The sequence below is a fragment of the Gopherus flavomarginatus genome, chromosome 2, assembly GCF_025201925.1.
Source record: "Gopherus flavomarginatus isolate rGopFla2 chromosome 2, rGopFla2.mat.asm, whole genome shotgun sequence".
Taxonomy (NCBI): Eukaryota; Metazoa; Chordata; order Testudines; family Testudinidae; genus Gopherus; species Gopherus flavomarginatus.
In genome coordinates this window covers 277,531,275-277,548,640 of record NC_066618.1, presented here as the reverse complement: position 1 = coordinate 277,548,640, position 17,366 = coordinate 277,531,275, and the positions used below count along the sequence as shown (strand labels likewise).

General features: G+C 40.5%; 1 protein-coding gene across 1 annotated transcript in view; it reads left to right on the top strand.

Annotated features, from left to right (window-relative positions):
- SNTB1 (syntrophin beta 1) overlaps window positions 1-12,969 on the top strand; it is a 179,395-nt gene extending 166,426 nt beyond the window's left edge. Inside the window, exons 5-7 of the mRNA XM_050940966.1 lie at window positions 1,745-1,941; window positions 5,236-5,426; window positions 10,080-12,969. Of these exons, the coding sequence (XP_050796923.1) occupies window positions 1,745-1,941; window positions 5,236-5,426; window positions 10,080-10,172 (481 nt within the window). The 3' untranslated portion in view covers window positions 10,173-12,969. The remainder of the gene's footprint in view (window positions 1-1,744; window positions 1,942-5,235; window positions 5,427-10,079) is intronic.
- Window positions 12,970-17,366: the final 4,397 nt, after the last annotated feature.

Below are 17,366 nucleotides of genomic sequence, written 5' to 3'. Positions count from 1 at the left end.
AGAAAACTTTATATCCCAGCAGCAAAGAAAGTATTAATTGGCCTATCTCCATTATTTATACCAGCTGAGGATCTGGCCCATTATGTCTTTCAAAAATCTCTCTGCTCTAGGCATAATGTCTTTGCTTTGTGATTTTATCTATTCAGATGAGCTTTTGTGTACAGCACTCTCCAAGGGGCAGTGGTTCAGAATGGAGGCATCTGATGCCAAACTCCTGTTGCTTTACTTCCTTTTTATTTTATAGTACACTTTCTTCATTAAAGAGTATCGTTCTGTGATGTCAGGCACAAGGAATCTTTCTTTAAAGGTGTGCAGAAGAAATTGTTTGTTGGGAATTAATATTTAAATTTAGGGATTATCTTACATTGCAAGTATTGGAACAGTGGCCTTTTGTTATATATTGTCTCTGTGTATAGCATTGATCATTTACATATGGTGAGATTTTAAAAAAGGCACATTTATAGTCCTGTTTTCTTGTGGTTTCACTTTCTCAATCTCTCCGAGATTTAGCATTTAACCTTTAAATGGTGAAATGTTTCTCTGCATTCATCATTACAATTGAATTATTGCAATGTCCTTGAATTACTTCTCTAACTTCCTGCACTCCCCTTAAAATATGGATAATCTCAAGGAGAAAAGAGATATTGGGATGTAAATTTTCTCTTAAAATGACTTTCTGAAATTTAGCTTTCGGGCTAGGTGAACAAACCTTTCTTTGCCACTCTGAAAATCAGCTGGTCGTACTGGAGTAAAAGTAGATTCAATTTTTCTTCATGTTCCATAAAATTTAAGAGAAAAATTCAAGGTTACAGTTAGCTGGTGCATTGGAAATTATCTGCGCTTTAGTTGTTTAAGGAAAATATATATACAAAATGGTAGTTGGTGTCTGCCCTTAGATATTTTATAGGAGCCTGTTACCTTGTTATCTAACATCTTATTGTAAAGGTAGGCTGCAGATATTTAGGTTTTATCAGAGATACATTTTGCCCCTGGAAGGAAGAGGTTTCTCTCTATATAATGTTATCTGAATTAGTGCTCATATCTCTGAAGCAAAGCATACAGTTTAGGGCTTAAGCATTAAAGCCAGAGTCAGGTGCATAATTGTGTAGCTAATTTTTACACACAATTGCCATAATCCCTGATGCAAACTGAATGTTTTGTACACCCAGATGAATATTTAGACACCCTGTCACCCGTTTAGACATCCTGTTGCTCCTTTGTATGTGCAGTTGCTTTAATTGTGAGGCAGATTTGGTGCTCGCTGCCCGGTGCTTTCAATGTTTTGAAAATCAGGTTCAGCAAGTATCATTTCTAGCCCAAATGAGAGAGAACTAGGGTCATATACAACCCCAGACCAAGATTTTGGGACTGCTTGGTTGTATTGTGTCCAGTTCCTGGAGGACGTGTCCACATCACAAAAGCCACCTCCCACAACTAGCACTATTTGCCACTCTTGTTCTCAGCCTCAACAGGGACGTCAAGCTCTGAGTGGGCTTGGAAACTGACTCACACTCTCTCCCATATGCAGGTCAGTGTTAAGGCCTCTTGCCCTACTTCTGCCCATTCTGTAGCTGTTGTGTGGATAAATGGAAAAAGCCTTCAGTCTGCAAGGCTGTTACTCTCGAACCTTTCAGCAGCACTAAATTCACTCCACTACGTACAGCTGTGAAACGTAAAACTCCGAGCAGTCTGAGCAGCATCGAGCAATGCAAACCTTTTATTTTGTTTTTAAATCCAATTTCAGGTTGGTCCATTCAGGTCCAGGTAAGGGATCCCCACAATCTGGGGTGGATTTATCTTTTGCAACGCGCACCGGTACAAGGCAAGGGATTGAAACCCATCTCTTCAGGACAGAGACTAGCAGAGACCTCTCGCTGTGGACAAGGAACATAGTGCAGGGCTGTCACAATTCAGCTGAGCTCATCACGGAAATCACAACCTGTGAGTAACACTTGGAAGTTCTTCTTCTTTATGTTGAGTCACGTTGGCATTTGTCCTTAGGCGTGTTTCTCAGTGCGAAAATCAAAACGCTGGATCTGTGATCATTAGTCCAGGATCAATGCTTGGAGAAGTTTATTGGTCTCTCCAAGTTATTTCCACTGGAGCTGATTGAAACTCAGAATGCAGACAAAATGTTTCTGTGAAAAGTTCATTGCTGCTTTCGCAGCCAGCTCTTAACTTCTATAGGAACTGTGGCAAATTGTGTGTTTTCAGGCCTCCTATCGTGTCATTCTGACTTCCATTTTGCTCTTTTCATCCTCATTCTGATACGAGTCTAGCAGCCAATAATGCCTGAAGTGCTAGAGTCAAAGATGGGGACCTCATGCCTTTGGGAAGTGATTGTCATGATGAGAAAGGGCCTCCTGCTGCTGCTGCTATGCGTCTATTTCAAAGGCCTCAGCTCTGTGACCCCTGGAAAGAACATCCTCCTGGAGTAAGAGGAGACATCGAGGGGAGGGAGTAAAGGTTACTGGTGATCTGGCTGGGGAACCTGTCTGTAGAGAAGAGTGGGTAAGGTCAGAACCATAACTGTCCAAAATTCACAAATAGGTATAGGCCATTTATCCACCTTGACCTGCGTCTTTTAAAATAAAAAATGGAGGCCAGTCTAATAACAACAGGTGCAAATCACTTCCCCCTTTCAGACAATCTACCTTCCTTCTAAGATGCAGTCAAGATTGAGTGACTGAGCATGACAGTCTCTCTTCTTAGGGCTTGTCTACATGGGGAAAATGGCATAGCTATTCTGGATTATCTCCCTGTCTGGATGCTCTCATTCTGGAATAAGTGTGTCCACAAGTGGAGTTATTCCAGAATAGCAATAGGGCTTCAAATTCACCCCTCACCTTATTTCAGATTAACTTCCCCATGTGGACAAGCCCATATTTTGGCCTTCTGATCTCAAATGCCTGGCAGAGCCCCCTTCACCCTGCCGCTCCTATTTGTTGGTTTGCCTTCTTACTTGTTCAAAGGGGTGCAGTTCTCGCTGTTCAAGACCCATCCCCCAAACCTGTAAAATCCTTGTTTTGTGATCTCTTTGCCACCTACTCTTTCCTTTCACCAATGCTGGTAAAATTGGGTACTCCATCAATTCTACTTGAAGGTCTAAGTCTCAGTCCCCGAGCTAACGTAAAGGTTAAGGCAGCCATGCTGCAGAATTCCTGCTGCAATAGATGCTGGTTACAATTATCAGGGTTTTTTTTCCAATTACCAGAAAACTAATTAGTACTCGAGAGAGTCTTCATCTTTGTTGAAATTCTTCAGTGATTCCCTTTGCAGCTTTTAACTTTTGATGCTCATTTTGTGCTTGAAAAGAGAGGGTGGCTCTTTGAATGTCTGTTTTGGTAGCAGGGGTGCTACCTGAATCTTAAGGTTAATGAGATTTTCTTTTGTATCTTGGCATTCAGAGATGCACACAAATATGAAGGGTGAGACGAATTAGGTCCAGGGGAATTACTTTTTTTTGTTTACTCCCTACAACACCCAACAAATTAATGTAACTCTATATATTTGAATCCTGTTTGGGTGTTGTAAAGCAGAAAGAATTTCAGTAGTCTTTCACAGGCTGGAGGGGTAGAACAAGATTTGATTATTTTACTGTAGGTCTATATCAAATGTGAAGTTTCACAGGTATCAGTCCGTTCTCAGAGTGCTGCCTTTCATAGTCCTTTTCCACAGCTTTTCAGGCCAGCCTTTAAAAATAACCCTTTTTTAATGCTAAGTGGTGTAAACAACCGTTCTAATTTTAGGGAATGTCCACCCAGCTCGGATTTTGTGGTCAATGACAGGCAGTTATCTTAACTGCTTACAAGTAACACCGCTCAGTTTACATCATCCACTCAGCTGGCTTTCTTCCATCCACACTCAACACTTATCTGCCTAGCTCTGTCCTGACAAGGACATTCATGTCAGTTGATCCACTGTGACTCTGTAAGTAGTGTCCTGAGGAGGTGCCCACAAAGCCAGATCAGCTGCTCAGGGGGCAATGCATTCGGAAGTGTCCTTGTGCAGAGAGGGAGCCTCTTGGGAGAAAGGAGGATGAACCAAACTAGTTACTCAGACCAGGAGTAGCAAGAGCTGCCTAAAAGTGGGGGGACCACCAGCACCCAAACCATGTCCACACCACCCCTTCCCACCAAGCCCAGACACAATTTGGGGTTCTGTCTGCACTACATAAAACAAACATCTGAAGCACTTACAGAGAGGATTGCAGAGAAAGCTTCAAACAAGAACATGTAGATATCATTGAATAGTTAGGGACAGAGTATGGAGAAACTGATCTCGCATTGGAGGTCAGGGGAAGGCATAGTATCCTTCAGGTCCATGAGGGGCTTATTTCCAGTAGAACTTCAGGCATATGAAGATACAGACTGCACTATGCAGATGTCCACTCCTCTTGAGCAAGGAATCAATCATTCAGGTAAGTAGTATACCTGTAAGCAGTCAATGAGTTGCATTGTGGAGGTAACTTGCCCTGCTGAGCACAGGAACAGCAGTAAACAGCACAGAAGGAACAACTAGTTTCACCTGCTCTCTATCCCTGAGCAAGAGCAAAGGATGAGGAAGGGATTTACATATGCCTGATGGAAATTCTGTTTGCCAGCTGGAACCAGTTCACTTTCAATCAAAATTTGGAACAGAGCAAGTGCAATTCACCCTCTTGTAGAAATCACAGACCAGCAGAAACCAAGAGAATCCTGTGAAAGGACTCTAGTGAAACCTACTAGAATTTCCATGGGAGCTGATACACAATATTTGTGTGTGTCTATTATGCATAACACACACCCCACTAGATATGTTCAAGGAAACTCAGTGAAAGCCAGTGAATATGGCTAAGGAATAGTGACGCTGAAATACAGAATAAAGCCACATAAAGAAATCTTTTCTCACCCGACATTCAAATCCACACTGCCTAGTTCTTTAGCTACTCATCTCCAGTCACCAATCTCATACCCACACTACTTTAACTCTGTTTGTTTCAGAAAAGTGGCTTGAGTTTCTGTCTATAAAAGAATGCTGGTTTCTTTTTATTTTAAATAGAATTTGGAAGAGGTTTAAAGCAGGTCAAAATGTGGAAGTAGACAGGGTGACTCTGTTTCCTTTAAAAGGTATTTTCTTTGTTAATGTTGTAAGTAGAGTGGATAATAAGTCGCCATAGAGGTGAATGGTATTTTACAAATACAAGCTTTTTAAGGGCAGAGGTCTCATAATCTAAATTTTGTTTTTCGTGTTTAGCTTGCACCTACAAAAACCAGGAGTGCCGTTTGACCATCCATTATGAACATGGATTCTCTCTCACAGTTGAACCACAAGATGGTGCCTTGTCCAAAACAATTGCACAGTGTCCCTATGAAAAGCTAAAAATGTCTTCAGATGATGGCATTAGGATGCTTTATTTAGACTTCGGAGGCAAAGATGGAGAATTTGTAAGTACTGCATTTAGCTATGGGAATGCAGGTTACCATTTGTGCATGCAACTATTACAAGCAATTATTCTTTGCATGATTAGCATGACAGTGTGCTCAATGGAGCTGACTGTCCTTGAGTTAATGGTTTGGGGCAGGCACTTAGAAACCTAGCTAACATAGGTTAAATATACACATAGAAACAATTCTTGGATGCCATGATTTCTGGTAATCAAAACGTAAATTGTTCCATGCACTGTTGAACTCCTAAAATAATAATGACTGATATCTATTAAAATTTATAAGGAAATTGGCAAGGCCTTTTATCACGATTACACGAGTATGATCTGTCCTTAGAAAGAGTCAATAAAATAAGAAAGGGATGTGGACAAAATGGTAAAACCATGCAAGGAGGGAAGAATGATTTCCTGTATTTAGGGCCAAATTGAGTTCCTTGGTGGTCAGACACTCCAGGGTTTTTGCATTTGTATGCATCAACCTGTAAACACTTGTTAACTAAGGGACTGATTTTCAAACATGCTCAGCACCCACAGTGACACTTAGGGCCAGATTTTCAGAAGGACTCAGCCACTAATCTGTTGTGCACTTTTGAAAACCTGGCCACTTATTTTGTTACACAAATAGGCTTTAAGCACTTCTGAAGATCTGCCACAATTGTGGGTGCTAGGTTCTTTTGAAAATTCTGTCCTATGTGTCCAGTCCTGCAAAATGCTAAGTGCTTGCTACTCCCAGTTAAGTTACTGTAAGTTGAAGGTGGTCAGCACCTAACAGGATGAGGCCATAATGTTGCACTTTAATGCCATCAATCTGCACCAGTGGGAGAGAATGGCTTAGAAAGTCATTTTCTGTAGAAACACACTGTTCCCTGTACTTGAATGTAGAACAAAGAGTGGAAATAAATGGCCATTTAAAATATAGTGCCATATTCCTGGCTTTATGAAATCCTAACATCAGAAGCAAAGAACCATATCAGCTTCAAGTGCAGAACAAACATAGGCTCATTTCAACGATAGAGACTGTGGGCTAGATCCACAAAAGGGACTTCATCTCAGCGCTGTGGCACCTAACCCTTAGATACCCTTCCACCTATGGAATCCACAACCCTGAATTAGGTACCCAGGCTCTGTATGTAAGGCATGTGGAGAGTTAGGTGCCTAGGAATGGGATTCACAAAAGCCAGCAGGCTGAGCAGGGAATCACCTCAGCAAGCCACCAGAAAATACTGAAGAGGGGGTGGGGCCTAAGCCGCACCCCTTAAAGGGACTTAGGCAGGGTTCATGGTTCTTCATTCAGGGTTCACAGCCATGAATGCTCTCCTGACATTGGGAACCTAAGCCAGGTCATCTCTTTCTCACAAGAGACCCCACCCCTGCCAGAAGCCCAGTTGTTAGAACAATCCCCAGGATGCGGCAGACCCAAGTTCCAATCCCTGTTCCATATACAAATTGGGACAGTTTCAGCAGGAGAGACTGAGACAGTCCTACCCCAAATATCCCATAGCCCCGTGGTTAGGGCACTCTGCTGAGAGCTGGGAGAGCCAAGTTCACATTCTTGCTCCAAATCAGATAGAGGGAACAAATGAGCCCAGGACTCCTGGGGGAGCAGCCTAACCACTGGGCTAAAGGTTTCATATAGACAGCAGTATCCACACCACCATTGCTTTGTGTGGGGGCTGATAAGTTAGTTAGCCTCTGAGCATGCCTACCGGAGCACATCCCACAGTGAGTTAGTTAGGGGAAGACCTCATTTGAGGCTCCTGATGAGGCATAGGCATGCGCTAGGTGCCTGGGCATCAGGACTGAGGTGAGTGTTTACATGCCCAACGGCAAATATTTAGGGGCTTGGGAGAGTTAGCTCAGTGGTTTGAGCATTGGCCTGTTAAACCTAGGATTGTGAATTCAATCCTTGAGGGGGCCATTTGGGGAACTGGGGTAAAAATCTGTCTGGGGATTGGTCCTGCTTTGAGCAGGGGATTGGACTAGATGACCTCCTGAGGTCCCTTCCAACCCTGATATTCTAGAATTAATCACTTTATTGGTGGAAATATAGGTGCCTAGAGAGTTTAGGCACCTACAGGGTTAGGGAACAGCTAAGTGAGGGGTTTTGAGGATCTAAATTTTGGACTTCAGCACCTAGAGTGGCAGTTAGGTGCCTAAATCCTTGTGTGGAGCTAGGCCAATATTAATGGCAGGATTCTATAATAGATGAATTGACTGTCCTGCTATTGCCTACTACATAGTGATGACACCTTGTTCTGTGCTGTTCATGAGTTTACACGTTTATTCTATGTAGAATGAGGTGTAACATAAAAAATAGAACAGCCCTAGTTGCCATAGCACGATCAATGGGATACAAAACATTCCATCTGCTGTTGCAGGAGGTGAAGTGAAGAATCTATTTTCCTTCCAGAAACTGGCTTGACTAGCAGTTGTTGAGGCACTGGCCCTCCAGAACAGCCAGTTGCCATCTTTACCCCGTTGGCTAGTTAAAAGATGGTGCATCCTGACTGGTCCATCTATAGCTGCTAGGATAACAATGCCAACATGTACAGTGAACAACTATTTCAGAGACCCAGCCTACTCATATTGAAGTTGAGAGTTCTGCTATTAGCATCAAAAAAAGTAAGAACAGACACTTAATGGAAAGTGACAGATGCATGTGACATTTAGAAATTATATTCTATATATAGTGAAATCCATTGTAGCCACCTACTTGTGGACCTGAAAAGGCAGCTGCCTAGAGCATGGTGATGTTAGTATAAAGCTGAAGTCAAATTGTACACTAAATATTTAGAAATCGTTTTTAAGACAGCTTGTCTACGACAGGCAGCTTCTTGTTTAATTGTCACTGAGATGCTGATACATCCTAATCTCTGAGCTAAATTATTCACTCGATCCCACCATTCTTATGGCTTCTAAACTCAGTTCAGAATTTTTTATTGCTCTATTGCTCAGAATAGGTTTTGTGTGCAGACCTACATCAAGAAGTTCAGACAGAAGCATGGGGGAGACAGTTGAAATGTTCTGCAAATGTAGTCAGGTACTTCACTCAGAAAAGCCTGTAAACACACTGCACCGTTTCTGCTGTTACTCTGCTGTCAGACTCAGACGTGTACAGGTTTTATTTTTTGCACTTGCAAAGCAGAACACATTGAACAAAAGAAAGCAGAATTAAGGCAATGACAAAAAAAAATATTTCAGGCTATTTGCCTTCTTAACGTTGAAAGGCATTTTTGGATGGGCCGTGGGGAGTCAATTTCACTCAGTTCGCTAAAGTATGTCCTTTCAAACTGCTACCTCAAACTGAGTCTGGAGGCCACAGTTCAATGCATTAACCAGTCTCAGACAGTGTTCTGATGAAGTGGGTTTTAGCCCACAAAAACTTACGCCCAAATAAATTGGTTAGGCTCTAAGGTGCCACAAGAACTTCTCCTTGTTCTCAGTCAGTGAACACAGACTGCCGGCTTGAATTGCTACAGCCTGCAAACCTCATGCATACAGCCTCTCTTTCACAATCCAAACTATGCCCCCTAACCTTCCCCATTCCTGGGTGAGGCTCCCTTTAACAGCTGGAACTTGAACCTGTTGGAAAACTTCAGGGGTTAACTACTTCCATCCTTTAAGCAGAACTATTGGGATTCTCTGTGAGAGCTTTCTGCTCGGCTTATCCAGAACCCCTCATCCAGTTCTGGGAGGACATTTCATCCAGTTCTCTGGGATCCAAGAAACGCAGTTCGACTCTAGCATGTCACTCAGATTATTGTGTTAGACATGTAACAGCTCTTTGCCCGTGCTGGCCTGGCCCAACAACTGGTGGCAACCACAATTCCAATTCATGTCGCACACCACAAACCACATCGCACATCTTTCCTAACCCCTAACATCTATACTTCTTGCATGTAAAGACCAATTGCTTTGCAGATTGTGTAAGGCAAGCTCGTATGCAGTGTTGGGCCCAGGATATTAGAGAGACAAGGTGGGGGAGGTAATACCTTTTATTGGACCAACTCCTGTTGGTGAGAGAGAAAAGATTTCAAACTTACACAGATCTCTTCTTCGGGTGTTTCCCAGAACCTGAAGAACTCTGTGTAAGCTGGAAAACTTCTCTCTCTCACCAACAGGAGTTGGTCCAGTAAAAGATACCACCTCACCCGTCTGTTCTCTCTAAAGCAAGCTTATCAGTTCAGGATTTTTCTGTATACCTTATTTATTCTAAACATATCCACAATAGTTAGTTTAATTATTTTTTGCTTCCATTATTTACTATAGATGTATTCATAATAGTGAGTAGTTTCAGCAATTACCTGTTCAGGCATGTCTTATCTTAAGTTGGGCATGCTCACATCAGCTAAGCCAGGAACCTATAGTGTTCAGTTTCTAAACCGATTAGAAAGCAAACTCTGCAGCTCTAGGATTTTTTGCACAGTGCCAGGGTCACTGATTACTTTTAATGACCCAAGTACTTGTAACAAGACAAGCTGTAGAAAAATAAGATGCAGTGTGATGGATATGATAAAGTGCTGTTTCTTTTATCTGATTTATTACCCGCTAATATTTTTAAAGCAATCAAGTAAATAATCTGCAAATGACTGCTAGTTCTATCAGTGCTTTGTGACCTGAACAACCACTAACTCCGTATCTTTTCTAATTTCAGCAACTGGACCTTCATTCTTGTCCAAAGCCAATTGTGTTCATCATTCATTCATTCCTTTCAGCTAAGATTACAAGACTTGGTTTGGTGGCGTAAGTTACATCTGTTTCCTAAAAGAAAAATGCAGCTGCCATGCTAATCTGAAGTACAATCAATAGAAGAAACCTGTAGCTGCTAGCAATCTACAAAAGATTGGAGTTCAATGCAGGGACTTCAGCTCTGGTGATTCTCCAAGGGCCAGCCTTCATTTTGTCAGCTACAAAGGAGGCACACACAGAAAAAGACCAACAGATTTCAGACTCAGAATAGTCCTTTAAATCACTGTCAGTTGCAGGAGACAATAACATAGCTCATTGTAAATAATGGCAAAAATGGAATATTACAATGGTAATTTAAAACCACATACTGTACAGTGGAAATGAGTATAGTACTGTATGTGTAGACATTTTGAAATCATAAATTGTGCCTATTTCAAAGTATTTGTTTATCTAGAGTAAGTAAGGGCTAAGCGGATGCAAGACTGGGCACTTGTCAGTTGTGATTCAGAATAAGGCTTGATTTTTTCTCTTTTTTAATACTATATGAAGTGGCGGCTTTATGAAGATTTAAAAAAAAAATCAGTAAAATATTACTTTCCTCCCAGTTCATGTGCTGTTCAAATGACTTGCTGTTCCATAAGAAGGAGCCATGAGAGGCAGCTGCTTTAATACCCCGGCGGGTACGTTTTGTGTGTGCATGTACTCCACTAGGGTGCTCAAAAGCAGGGGTTCTCAACCCTTTTCTGTCTGACACGTCCCCCCAACATGCTATAACAACTCTCCAGCCCACCCGTGCCCCCAAAACTGTTTTTCTCATATCCAGTAGATTAAAAGCCCGGGCCAGCATTAGGGGGTAGCAAGCAGGGCAACTGCCTGGCGCCCCATGCCACAAGGGGTCCCATGAAGCGAAGTTCTTCAGGCTTCAGCTTTCTGCTCTGGGCTCCAATGACTCTGATGCCAGCCCTGCTCTCTGGTTTATTTTGGTGTACCCCCAGTTGAGAACCTCTGCTCTAAAGCAGCAAGGAAGTCCTTAGTGAACAGCCCAGCACCCAAATCAGAGCATTGAGGGGCATTTTCAAATGGTCCATAGGTAAGGAGCATATGTGCACATTCCTGTAGGGGGCACCAAAGCAGCAGTAATTATAGGACTTTTGTGGTTAACAGGCTATTTAACAAGAGAGCACAAAGGGGCCTGTTCAAGTGTCCTTCACTTATGAGCACACAGGGTAGACTTTTAAAAAGAATTAACCTAACTTTAAGAGCCTAAGTGCCACTGAAGGTCAGGGGCACTTAGTTGCTTTTGCAAATTTTACCCACAAGACAAGTTACAGTGCCTCACTTAACATTGTGACCTAGTAGTATGTCCTGCTGCTAAATCAGTTAAATTGAAATAGATTTCATTAAGAAACATGTATAGCTCTGTAATAATTCATTTAAAAATGCATTTGAGATTCAAAAAGTGGCCTGAGAATTTAGGAGGAGTGAACTGAAAAACTGTTGATCAAGAAGAATTTATACCACCTTTAAGCTGCAAACAGAACTAACTCTTTGAAATAGATATTCATAATGTGTTGACACTAAAGCCACATTTTGAAAGCCAGACTTTTAGAAAGAAGCAGAAGTCATGAATGTGATTGCTTGCAGAAGTTCAGCTGTAGCATTGCAATGATTTGTATTCCTTTTTAAACTTTACAGGTAAAGTAAGTTTTAATTTAGATGTCACTCAACTGGCAAAGAAAACAAAATCACACATACTAAATAATAAAACAGTGATTCCATTGTAATTGTTTTTCAGTTGAGGTCTCGAGCACAGTAAATAAGTCAAATCTGTTTCCACATACATAAAGCTTTGATTTATGGTGGTTTTCATACATATGTTAATTAGTAATAGAAAAATACTAATGTAAAAATTTTAAAGAGATGCTGGTCTGAATTCACAAACACTGTACTGTACTTGCAAAACGTTATACCCAAGAAAGAGGGTAATTTTCGAACAGTACATAAATATAGTTATCTTCACAGAAATCCTGAAAGTGATTTGCCTATCTAGTAACTTTCATTTCTACCTTAATGGCACTTACAATAAGGAATTAAAACTTATTTTATACCCCCCAAAAATAAATGTTAAATAATTTGCCAGTATTTTCCATTCATGCAGTTATCTGTGGCAGATCTTTGATCTCTTCTGGTTTAGGTATGCATGATTTTAGGGTTACCTCTTTCAGGGAGGCAAGTATAGGGTTGGGCCTTTGATCATAGAATCTATTTCAGTAAAAGCCTATGCAAAATGTATCAAAAAGTAAATGCCAAGGTTTGTGAATTTAACGGAGGAGGCATCTCCCCTGAAACCTTCTGGATCACACAATGCAAAGCGTTTTTTGTCCAAGTACAAAATGTTTATGCATTTGGACCCCTGTTCCTATAGAAAGTTCAGAGATTCAAGCTGCAGCTTGTGTACTGTGGACAATACATATGTAACTTATACTGCACTATGTCCTTATTCTTTTAACACTTAAAGTCACTGGAATGTTATATAAACATGTATGTTTAATGTAAATAATCAGAATTCATATTAGTATCAATAATTAAATTACACAGTATGTAATCTAAGGTGCTCAGTTCTATATGAAGTATAAGTGAATAACTAAATAGTTTGCAAAGGAAGTTCATATTATATATTTATAGACAAATTAAAAATTATGGTAATTACAAATGTTATTTCTTCATCATTTACAGATTTTGGAGTGATTCATATTTGGATGGGATTGACAAAATATGGGCCTACTCCACATTTATAAGAGTATAGTTTATATTTTAGAGGAAAAGAATATATTTAATAAAAGTCATTTATTCGATTTTTGTGAGGCGAGCTTAATTTGTACAATAGACTTTTGAGAATGCTCTATTTACACCATTTCTGGTCTCAGGGAACATTACACTTAATTCATAAATAATTACTAAAACATAAATATATGGAAAAACACTTCTTCAGCTGGTTTAAAAGTGAGGCCAAGGTTCTTTAGGCATGATTTTTAAATTGGAAAGAAAATGCACCATTAATGATGTCAGCAGTGTGTTTGGTGGCCTCTGAAGTATCTCAGTCCAGTTCCTATGGACAAATAACCACATCCTAATACGCACCTTTGTTGGCAGTCTCTCTCATCACCAAGGACAAAAAGGGAAAGGCAGCTCTACTAGCTGGGGGTCATCAAAGCAGGTATGCAACTGTGTGGGGAAACCTGCCGTGTCTATGAGGTATCTTTCCAGCACATTCCTTAAGTACTAAATTCACTTAGTTTTCCCAACACAGTTTCCGAAGTGTGTCTGTCTGGTGGTAGCAGTAGTGTAGTGAGAGTGGACAAATCACTGCATTTGAACACTTCATCAAAACAAGTAGCTGGGGAAAGAGGATTTGGTTTCCTCTCACCATTCAAATTCGTAAATAATGCCTTACATAGAAAAAATAAACTATGTATCTTGTCTATGTACCCTGGTCATTTAACTAATTATATGGTGGTTTCAGAGAGAATATGTTCAGTCTAGTTTAGAACAGGCTTCCCAGGCACACACTTAAGGAGATGGAGGGGACTTTTATTAAAATATTTGTGAATAATGAACTTTAACTAGAACGTTCTTGTAATTGTAAACCCTGTATAGAAATATCACTAATATTAGCAAGAATAGAGCATCTATACAAAAGACATCAGAAAAGTACTACCATCCACATTGTGTATCACAGAAAATAAAACTGATCTGATCTGTTAGGGAAACATACTCATTCTTTTATGAGACCTTCTGATCCTTGGAAAATACAGTATGTATATAAAGGAAGAATGTGAAGATCATGCCAATATCTAATAGTTCCCTCCCTGCAATCCCAGAGAAAGAAATGAAAGTCAATTTCACTGTAATAGGATGAATCAGCAGGAGCTGCTCACTTCAAAAGGCCTTTTGAACGTAGATGGATTCTTTGCACTTAAAAGTAACTAGTATTTCTCTTAAGTGTCCACTGTAAAATAATGAAAAGCCTTTTTATGCATTGCCAGGTAAATCACTGCCACACAACATTAGTCAAAATCTTTGCCAAATAATGAAATTACTGCTCGGCCTCTCCATATGAAAGCAAGTATTCCTATTTCTTGGAGGACATGGAGTTATGTTTGTTTTCGCATGACTCGTCATTTTTCTGGGCCCAGTTGGCTTCAAATAAAGTTTTGCCTGATTTGGACTAAAGGATCAGACCCCTTGTACTCTATTTTAAAATGATATCCATTCTGATGGCATTTCAATGGCTCAATATTGCTCCCTTTAAAAACAAAAAAATCAATTGAAACTTTGCCACTGACATCACTGAAAGCAGAATCAGCCCCTAAAGATGTACATGCCCCACAAATTTACCGTCTTTTTGCTTACAAGTCAGAAAAATAATGAACAGATAAGCTGTGCTTTCATATAAATGTCAGAGGGATGAAATAGCCATGAGGTAGTATTTTGCCAGGAGGGGGAAAAACAGTCACATGAAAAGGTAACTGGAAAATTGTATTCAATATGAAAGTTCTTGAATTCAGAGGGAAATTTATGATCAACAGCATTATCCATCATAATGTCTAAGTTAACTGCTAAAAATATCAGCAAGGTTGACTTTTTAAAGTGCACTAAGTGATTACCCAGTGCAAAATCTTAAGATAACAAAATTGAACTGTGCTGCATGTTAGAGACTTATAAAATAACAAGGATTACACCATTTCCTCATAATGGAGCAGTTTTTCCACATCAAAAACTGAAAAGCCATAACTATTTTAGTCCAGTTACAAATCCGTTGTTTACGTATAATAAATATAAAAATTAAGGTAAGTGAAAAATGACTGCCAGGCCAGAATTGAATAGTTCCTGCCTCTGAGGCAATTTTTTGCATGGGGTTAAATCATATTTAAGTGGGAAAACTGTGTTCCAGGTACTCAAGCACTGTAGGAAGTAAACTCTTCACTCTGTGCAGTCACACTCACATCATTGCTCCCCCCTCATAGCCTGCATGGAGAGAGAGGATGGGAAGTAACTGCACATCGGTAGAGTAAGACATGTACCCCATCTTGACTTGCACAAATAGGGAAGCAAGCAATGAAAGTTGTAAACACACTGCTCCAAGGTAGGCATAAGACCCCTAGTTAAATATGACCCACTCCTCCCATTGGCTTAAATAGGACAGGATCAGGTCTGTTTAGAAAAAGGATGATCTAGCAGTCTTAGTTTCCAAATTCAAAAACTGAGAATATCCTAATTTGTTCCACAGATGCATTTTGAGCCAATATTAATGTGAGTTTTTAAAGTATGGAAGGCACTACTGTATATAAATGCATAATGTTGTTACAGCCTGAGTTATAGTTTAATGTTGGAGAATGGTGCAGCTAAATGGGACGAATATACTCTCTGGCACACCACCCCCTCATTTCAGACTGCTTGGATACCGTGCTGGTTGTTAGCACAGTGTGTCTCTAACCAATGAGTTTCACTTGCTGAGAGTTATCAATGAATAGTCAGTTCCAGTACTGTACTGACTGCAGGCACACCACATGCAGAGAGAAGAGTGACTATTTCACCTAATTTATACAAGCCCTCTGCACCTAAGTACTGCCTTCGTTTCATTCAGTACAAGGTTAGAAATCAGTTTCATGAATAAGGTTTTGCTTGCTCATGTTAGCAAGCCTCAGCCATTTTACAAAGTATAGAAATCTGGCCCCACTACCTGCAGGTTAGCTCCTGCATAATTAATCCAATTTTCTAATTTACGGTGTACAAAATTGTCGTAGTATATTTCCAATTCTGGACCTTAGCGTCCAAAATATGGGTACTAGCATGAATTTCCCTAAGCTTAATTACCAACTTAGATCTGATATGCTGCCACCAATCAGGAATTTTCCAGGGCCTGATACCCTCTGGTCCCCCCAAAACCTACCCTGGGGACCCCAAGAACCCAGATCCTTTGGGTTCTTAAAACAAGGAGAAATAAGCCATTCCCTTCCCCCTTCCTTCTTCCTCCCAGCTCCCTCCCGCCCTGGGAACACTAGGAGATCGCCTGATTCAACTTTTTGAATCACCACACCAAGAGGAGTGTTACCTTCCCCTTCACCCAGAGGCAATACAAGCTGCGTGAATCTAACACAAAGAGAAAATTTATCCTTCCCTTCTCCCCACCAATTCCCTTGAACCTAAACTAGGAGAAAAAAAATCACACAGGTCTTAAAAGCAAAAAACTTTTAATAAAAAGAAAGAAAAAAGTAAAAGGTTTATCTCTGCACTTTAGATGGTAAAGTTACAGGGTCTTTCAACAATAAACAATAGAAAGAAACTTTCTCCAGCAGAAACACAATTTAAGCTACTTCCAGCAAGTACACATATGCAAATGAAACAAAAAACAAATTAAAAGAATGTGTCTACCTTTTCTTACTTACAATTCTGAATAGATAAGAGACTGTAGCAGGGAGATTGGCAGAAACCTGGTTGAACCTCTAGTCCCATCCAGGACCCAGAGAGAACGAGGCCAACCCCCAAACCCACAAACAAAGGCTTCCCTCCACGAGATTTGAAAGTATCTTGTCTCCTGATTGGTTCTCTGGTCAGGTGTTTGCAGGACACTGTTTGTTAACCCTTTATAGGTGAAAGAGACATTAACCCTTAGCTATCTGTTTATGACACCCCCCAAATCGCAGACAGTGAGGAACCTCACTGGCGGTGATTTCTTCCTATAATTTTAGAATAAAGAGGTTAATACAACACATGTACCTTTACGTATACTACTAAGTATGTAAACTACAAGACTTTCTACATTTTAAGGACAAATTTTAACCAGTGGATTTTGGGAAACTTTCATGAGAGAGTGCATCAGCTACTTTGTTAGAAGCTCCTGAAATGTGTTGAATTTTAAAATCAAAATCTTGGAGAGCTAAACCCCATCGAAGCAGTTTTTTGTTGTTTCTCTCGGCAATATGAAGCCACTTTAGCGCAGCATGGTCAGTTTGTAGCTGGAACCGCCATCCCCAACCATATGGGCGTAGCTTTTCCAGGGTATACACAATGGCGTATCATTCCTTTTCACTGACTGACCAGTGACTTTCCCTCTCAGACAGTTTCTTGCTGAGAAACACGACAAGATGGAAGTTGTGATCCGGTCCTTCCTGCATGAGAACTGCTCCTATACCATGCTCAGATGCATCTGTGGTTACTAGGAATGGCTTGTCAAAGTCCAGGGCCCTTA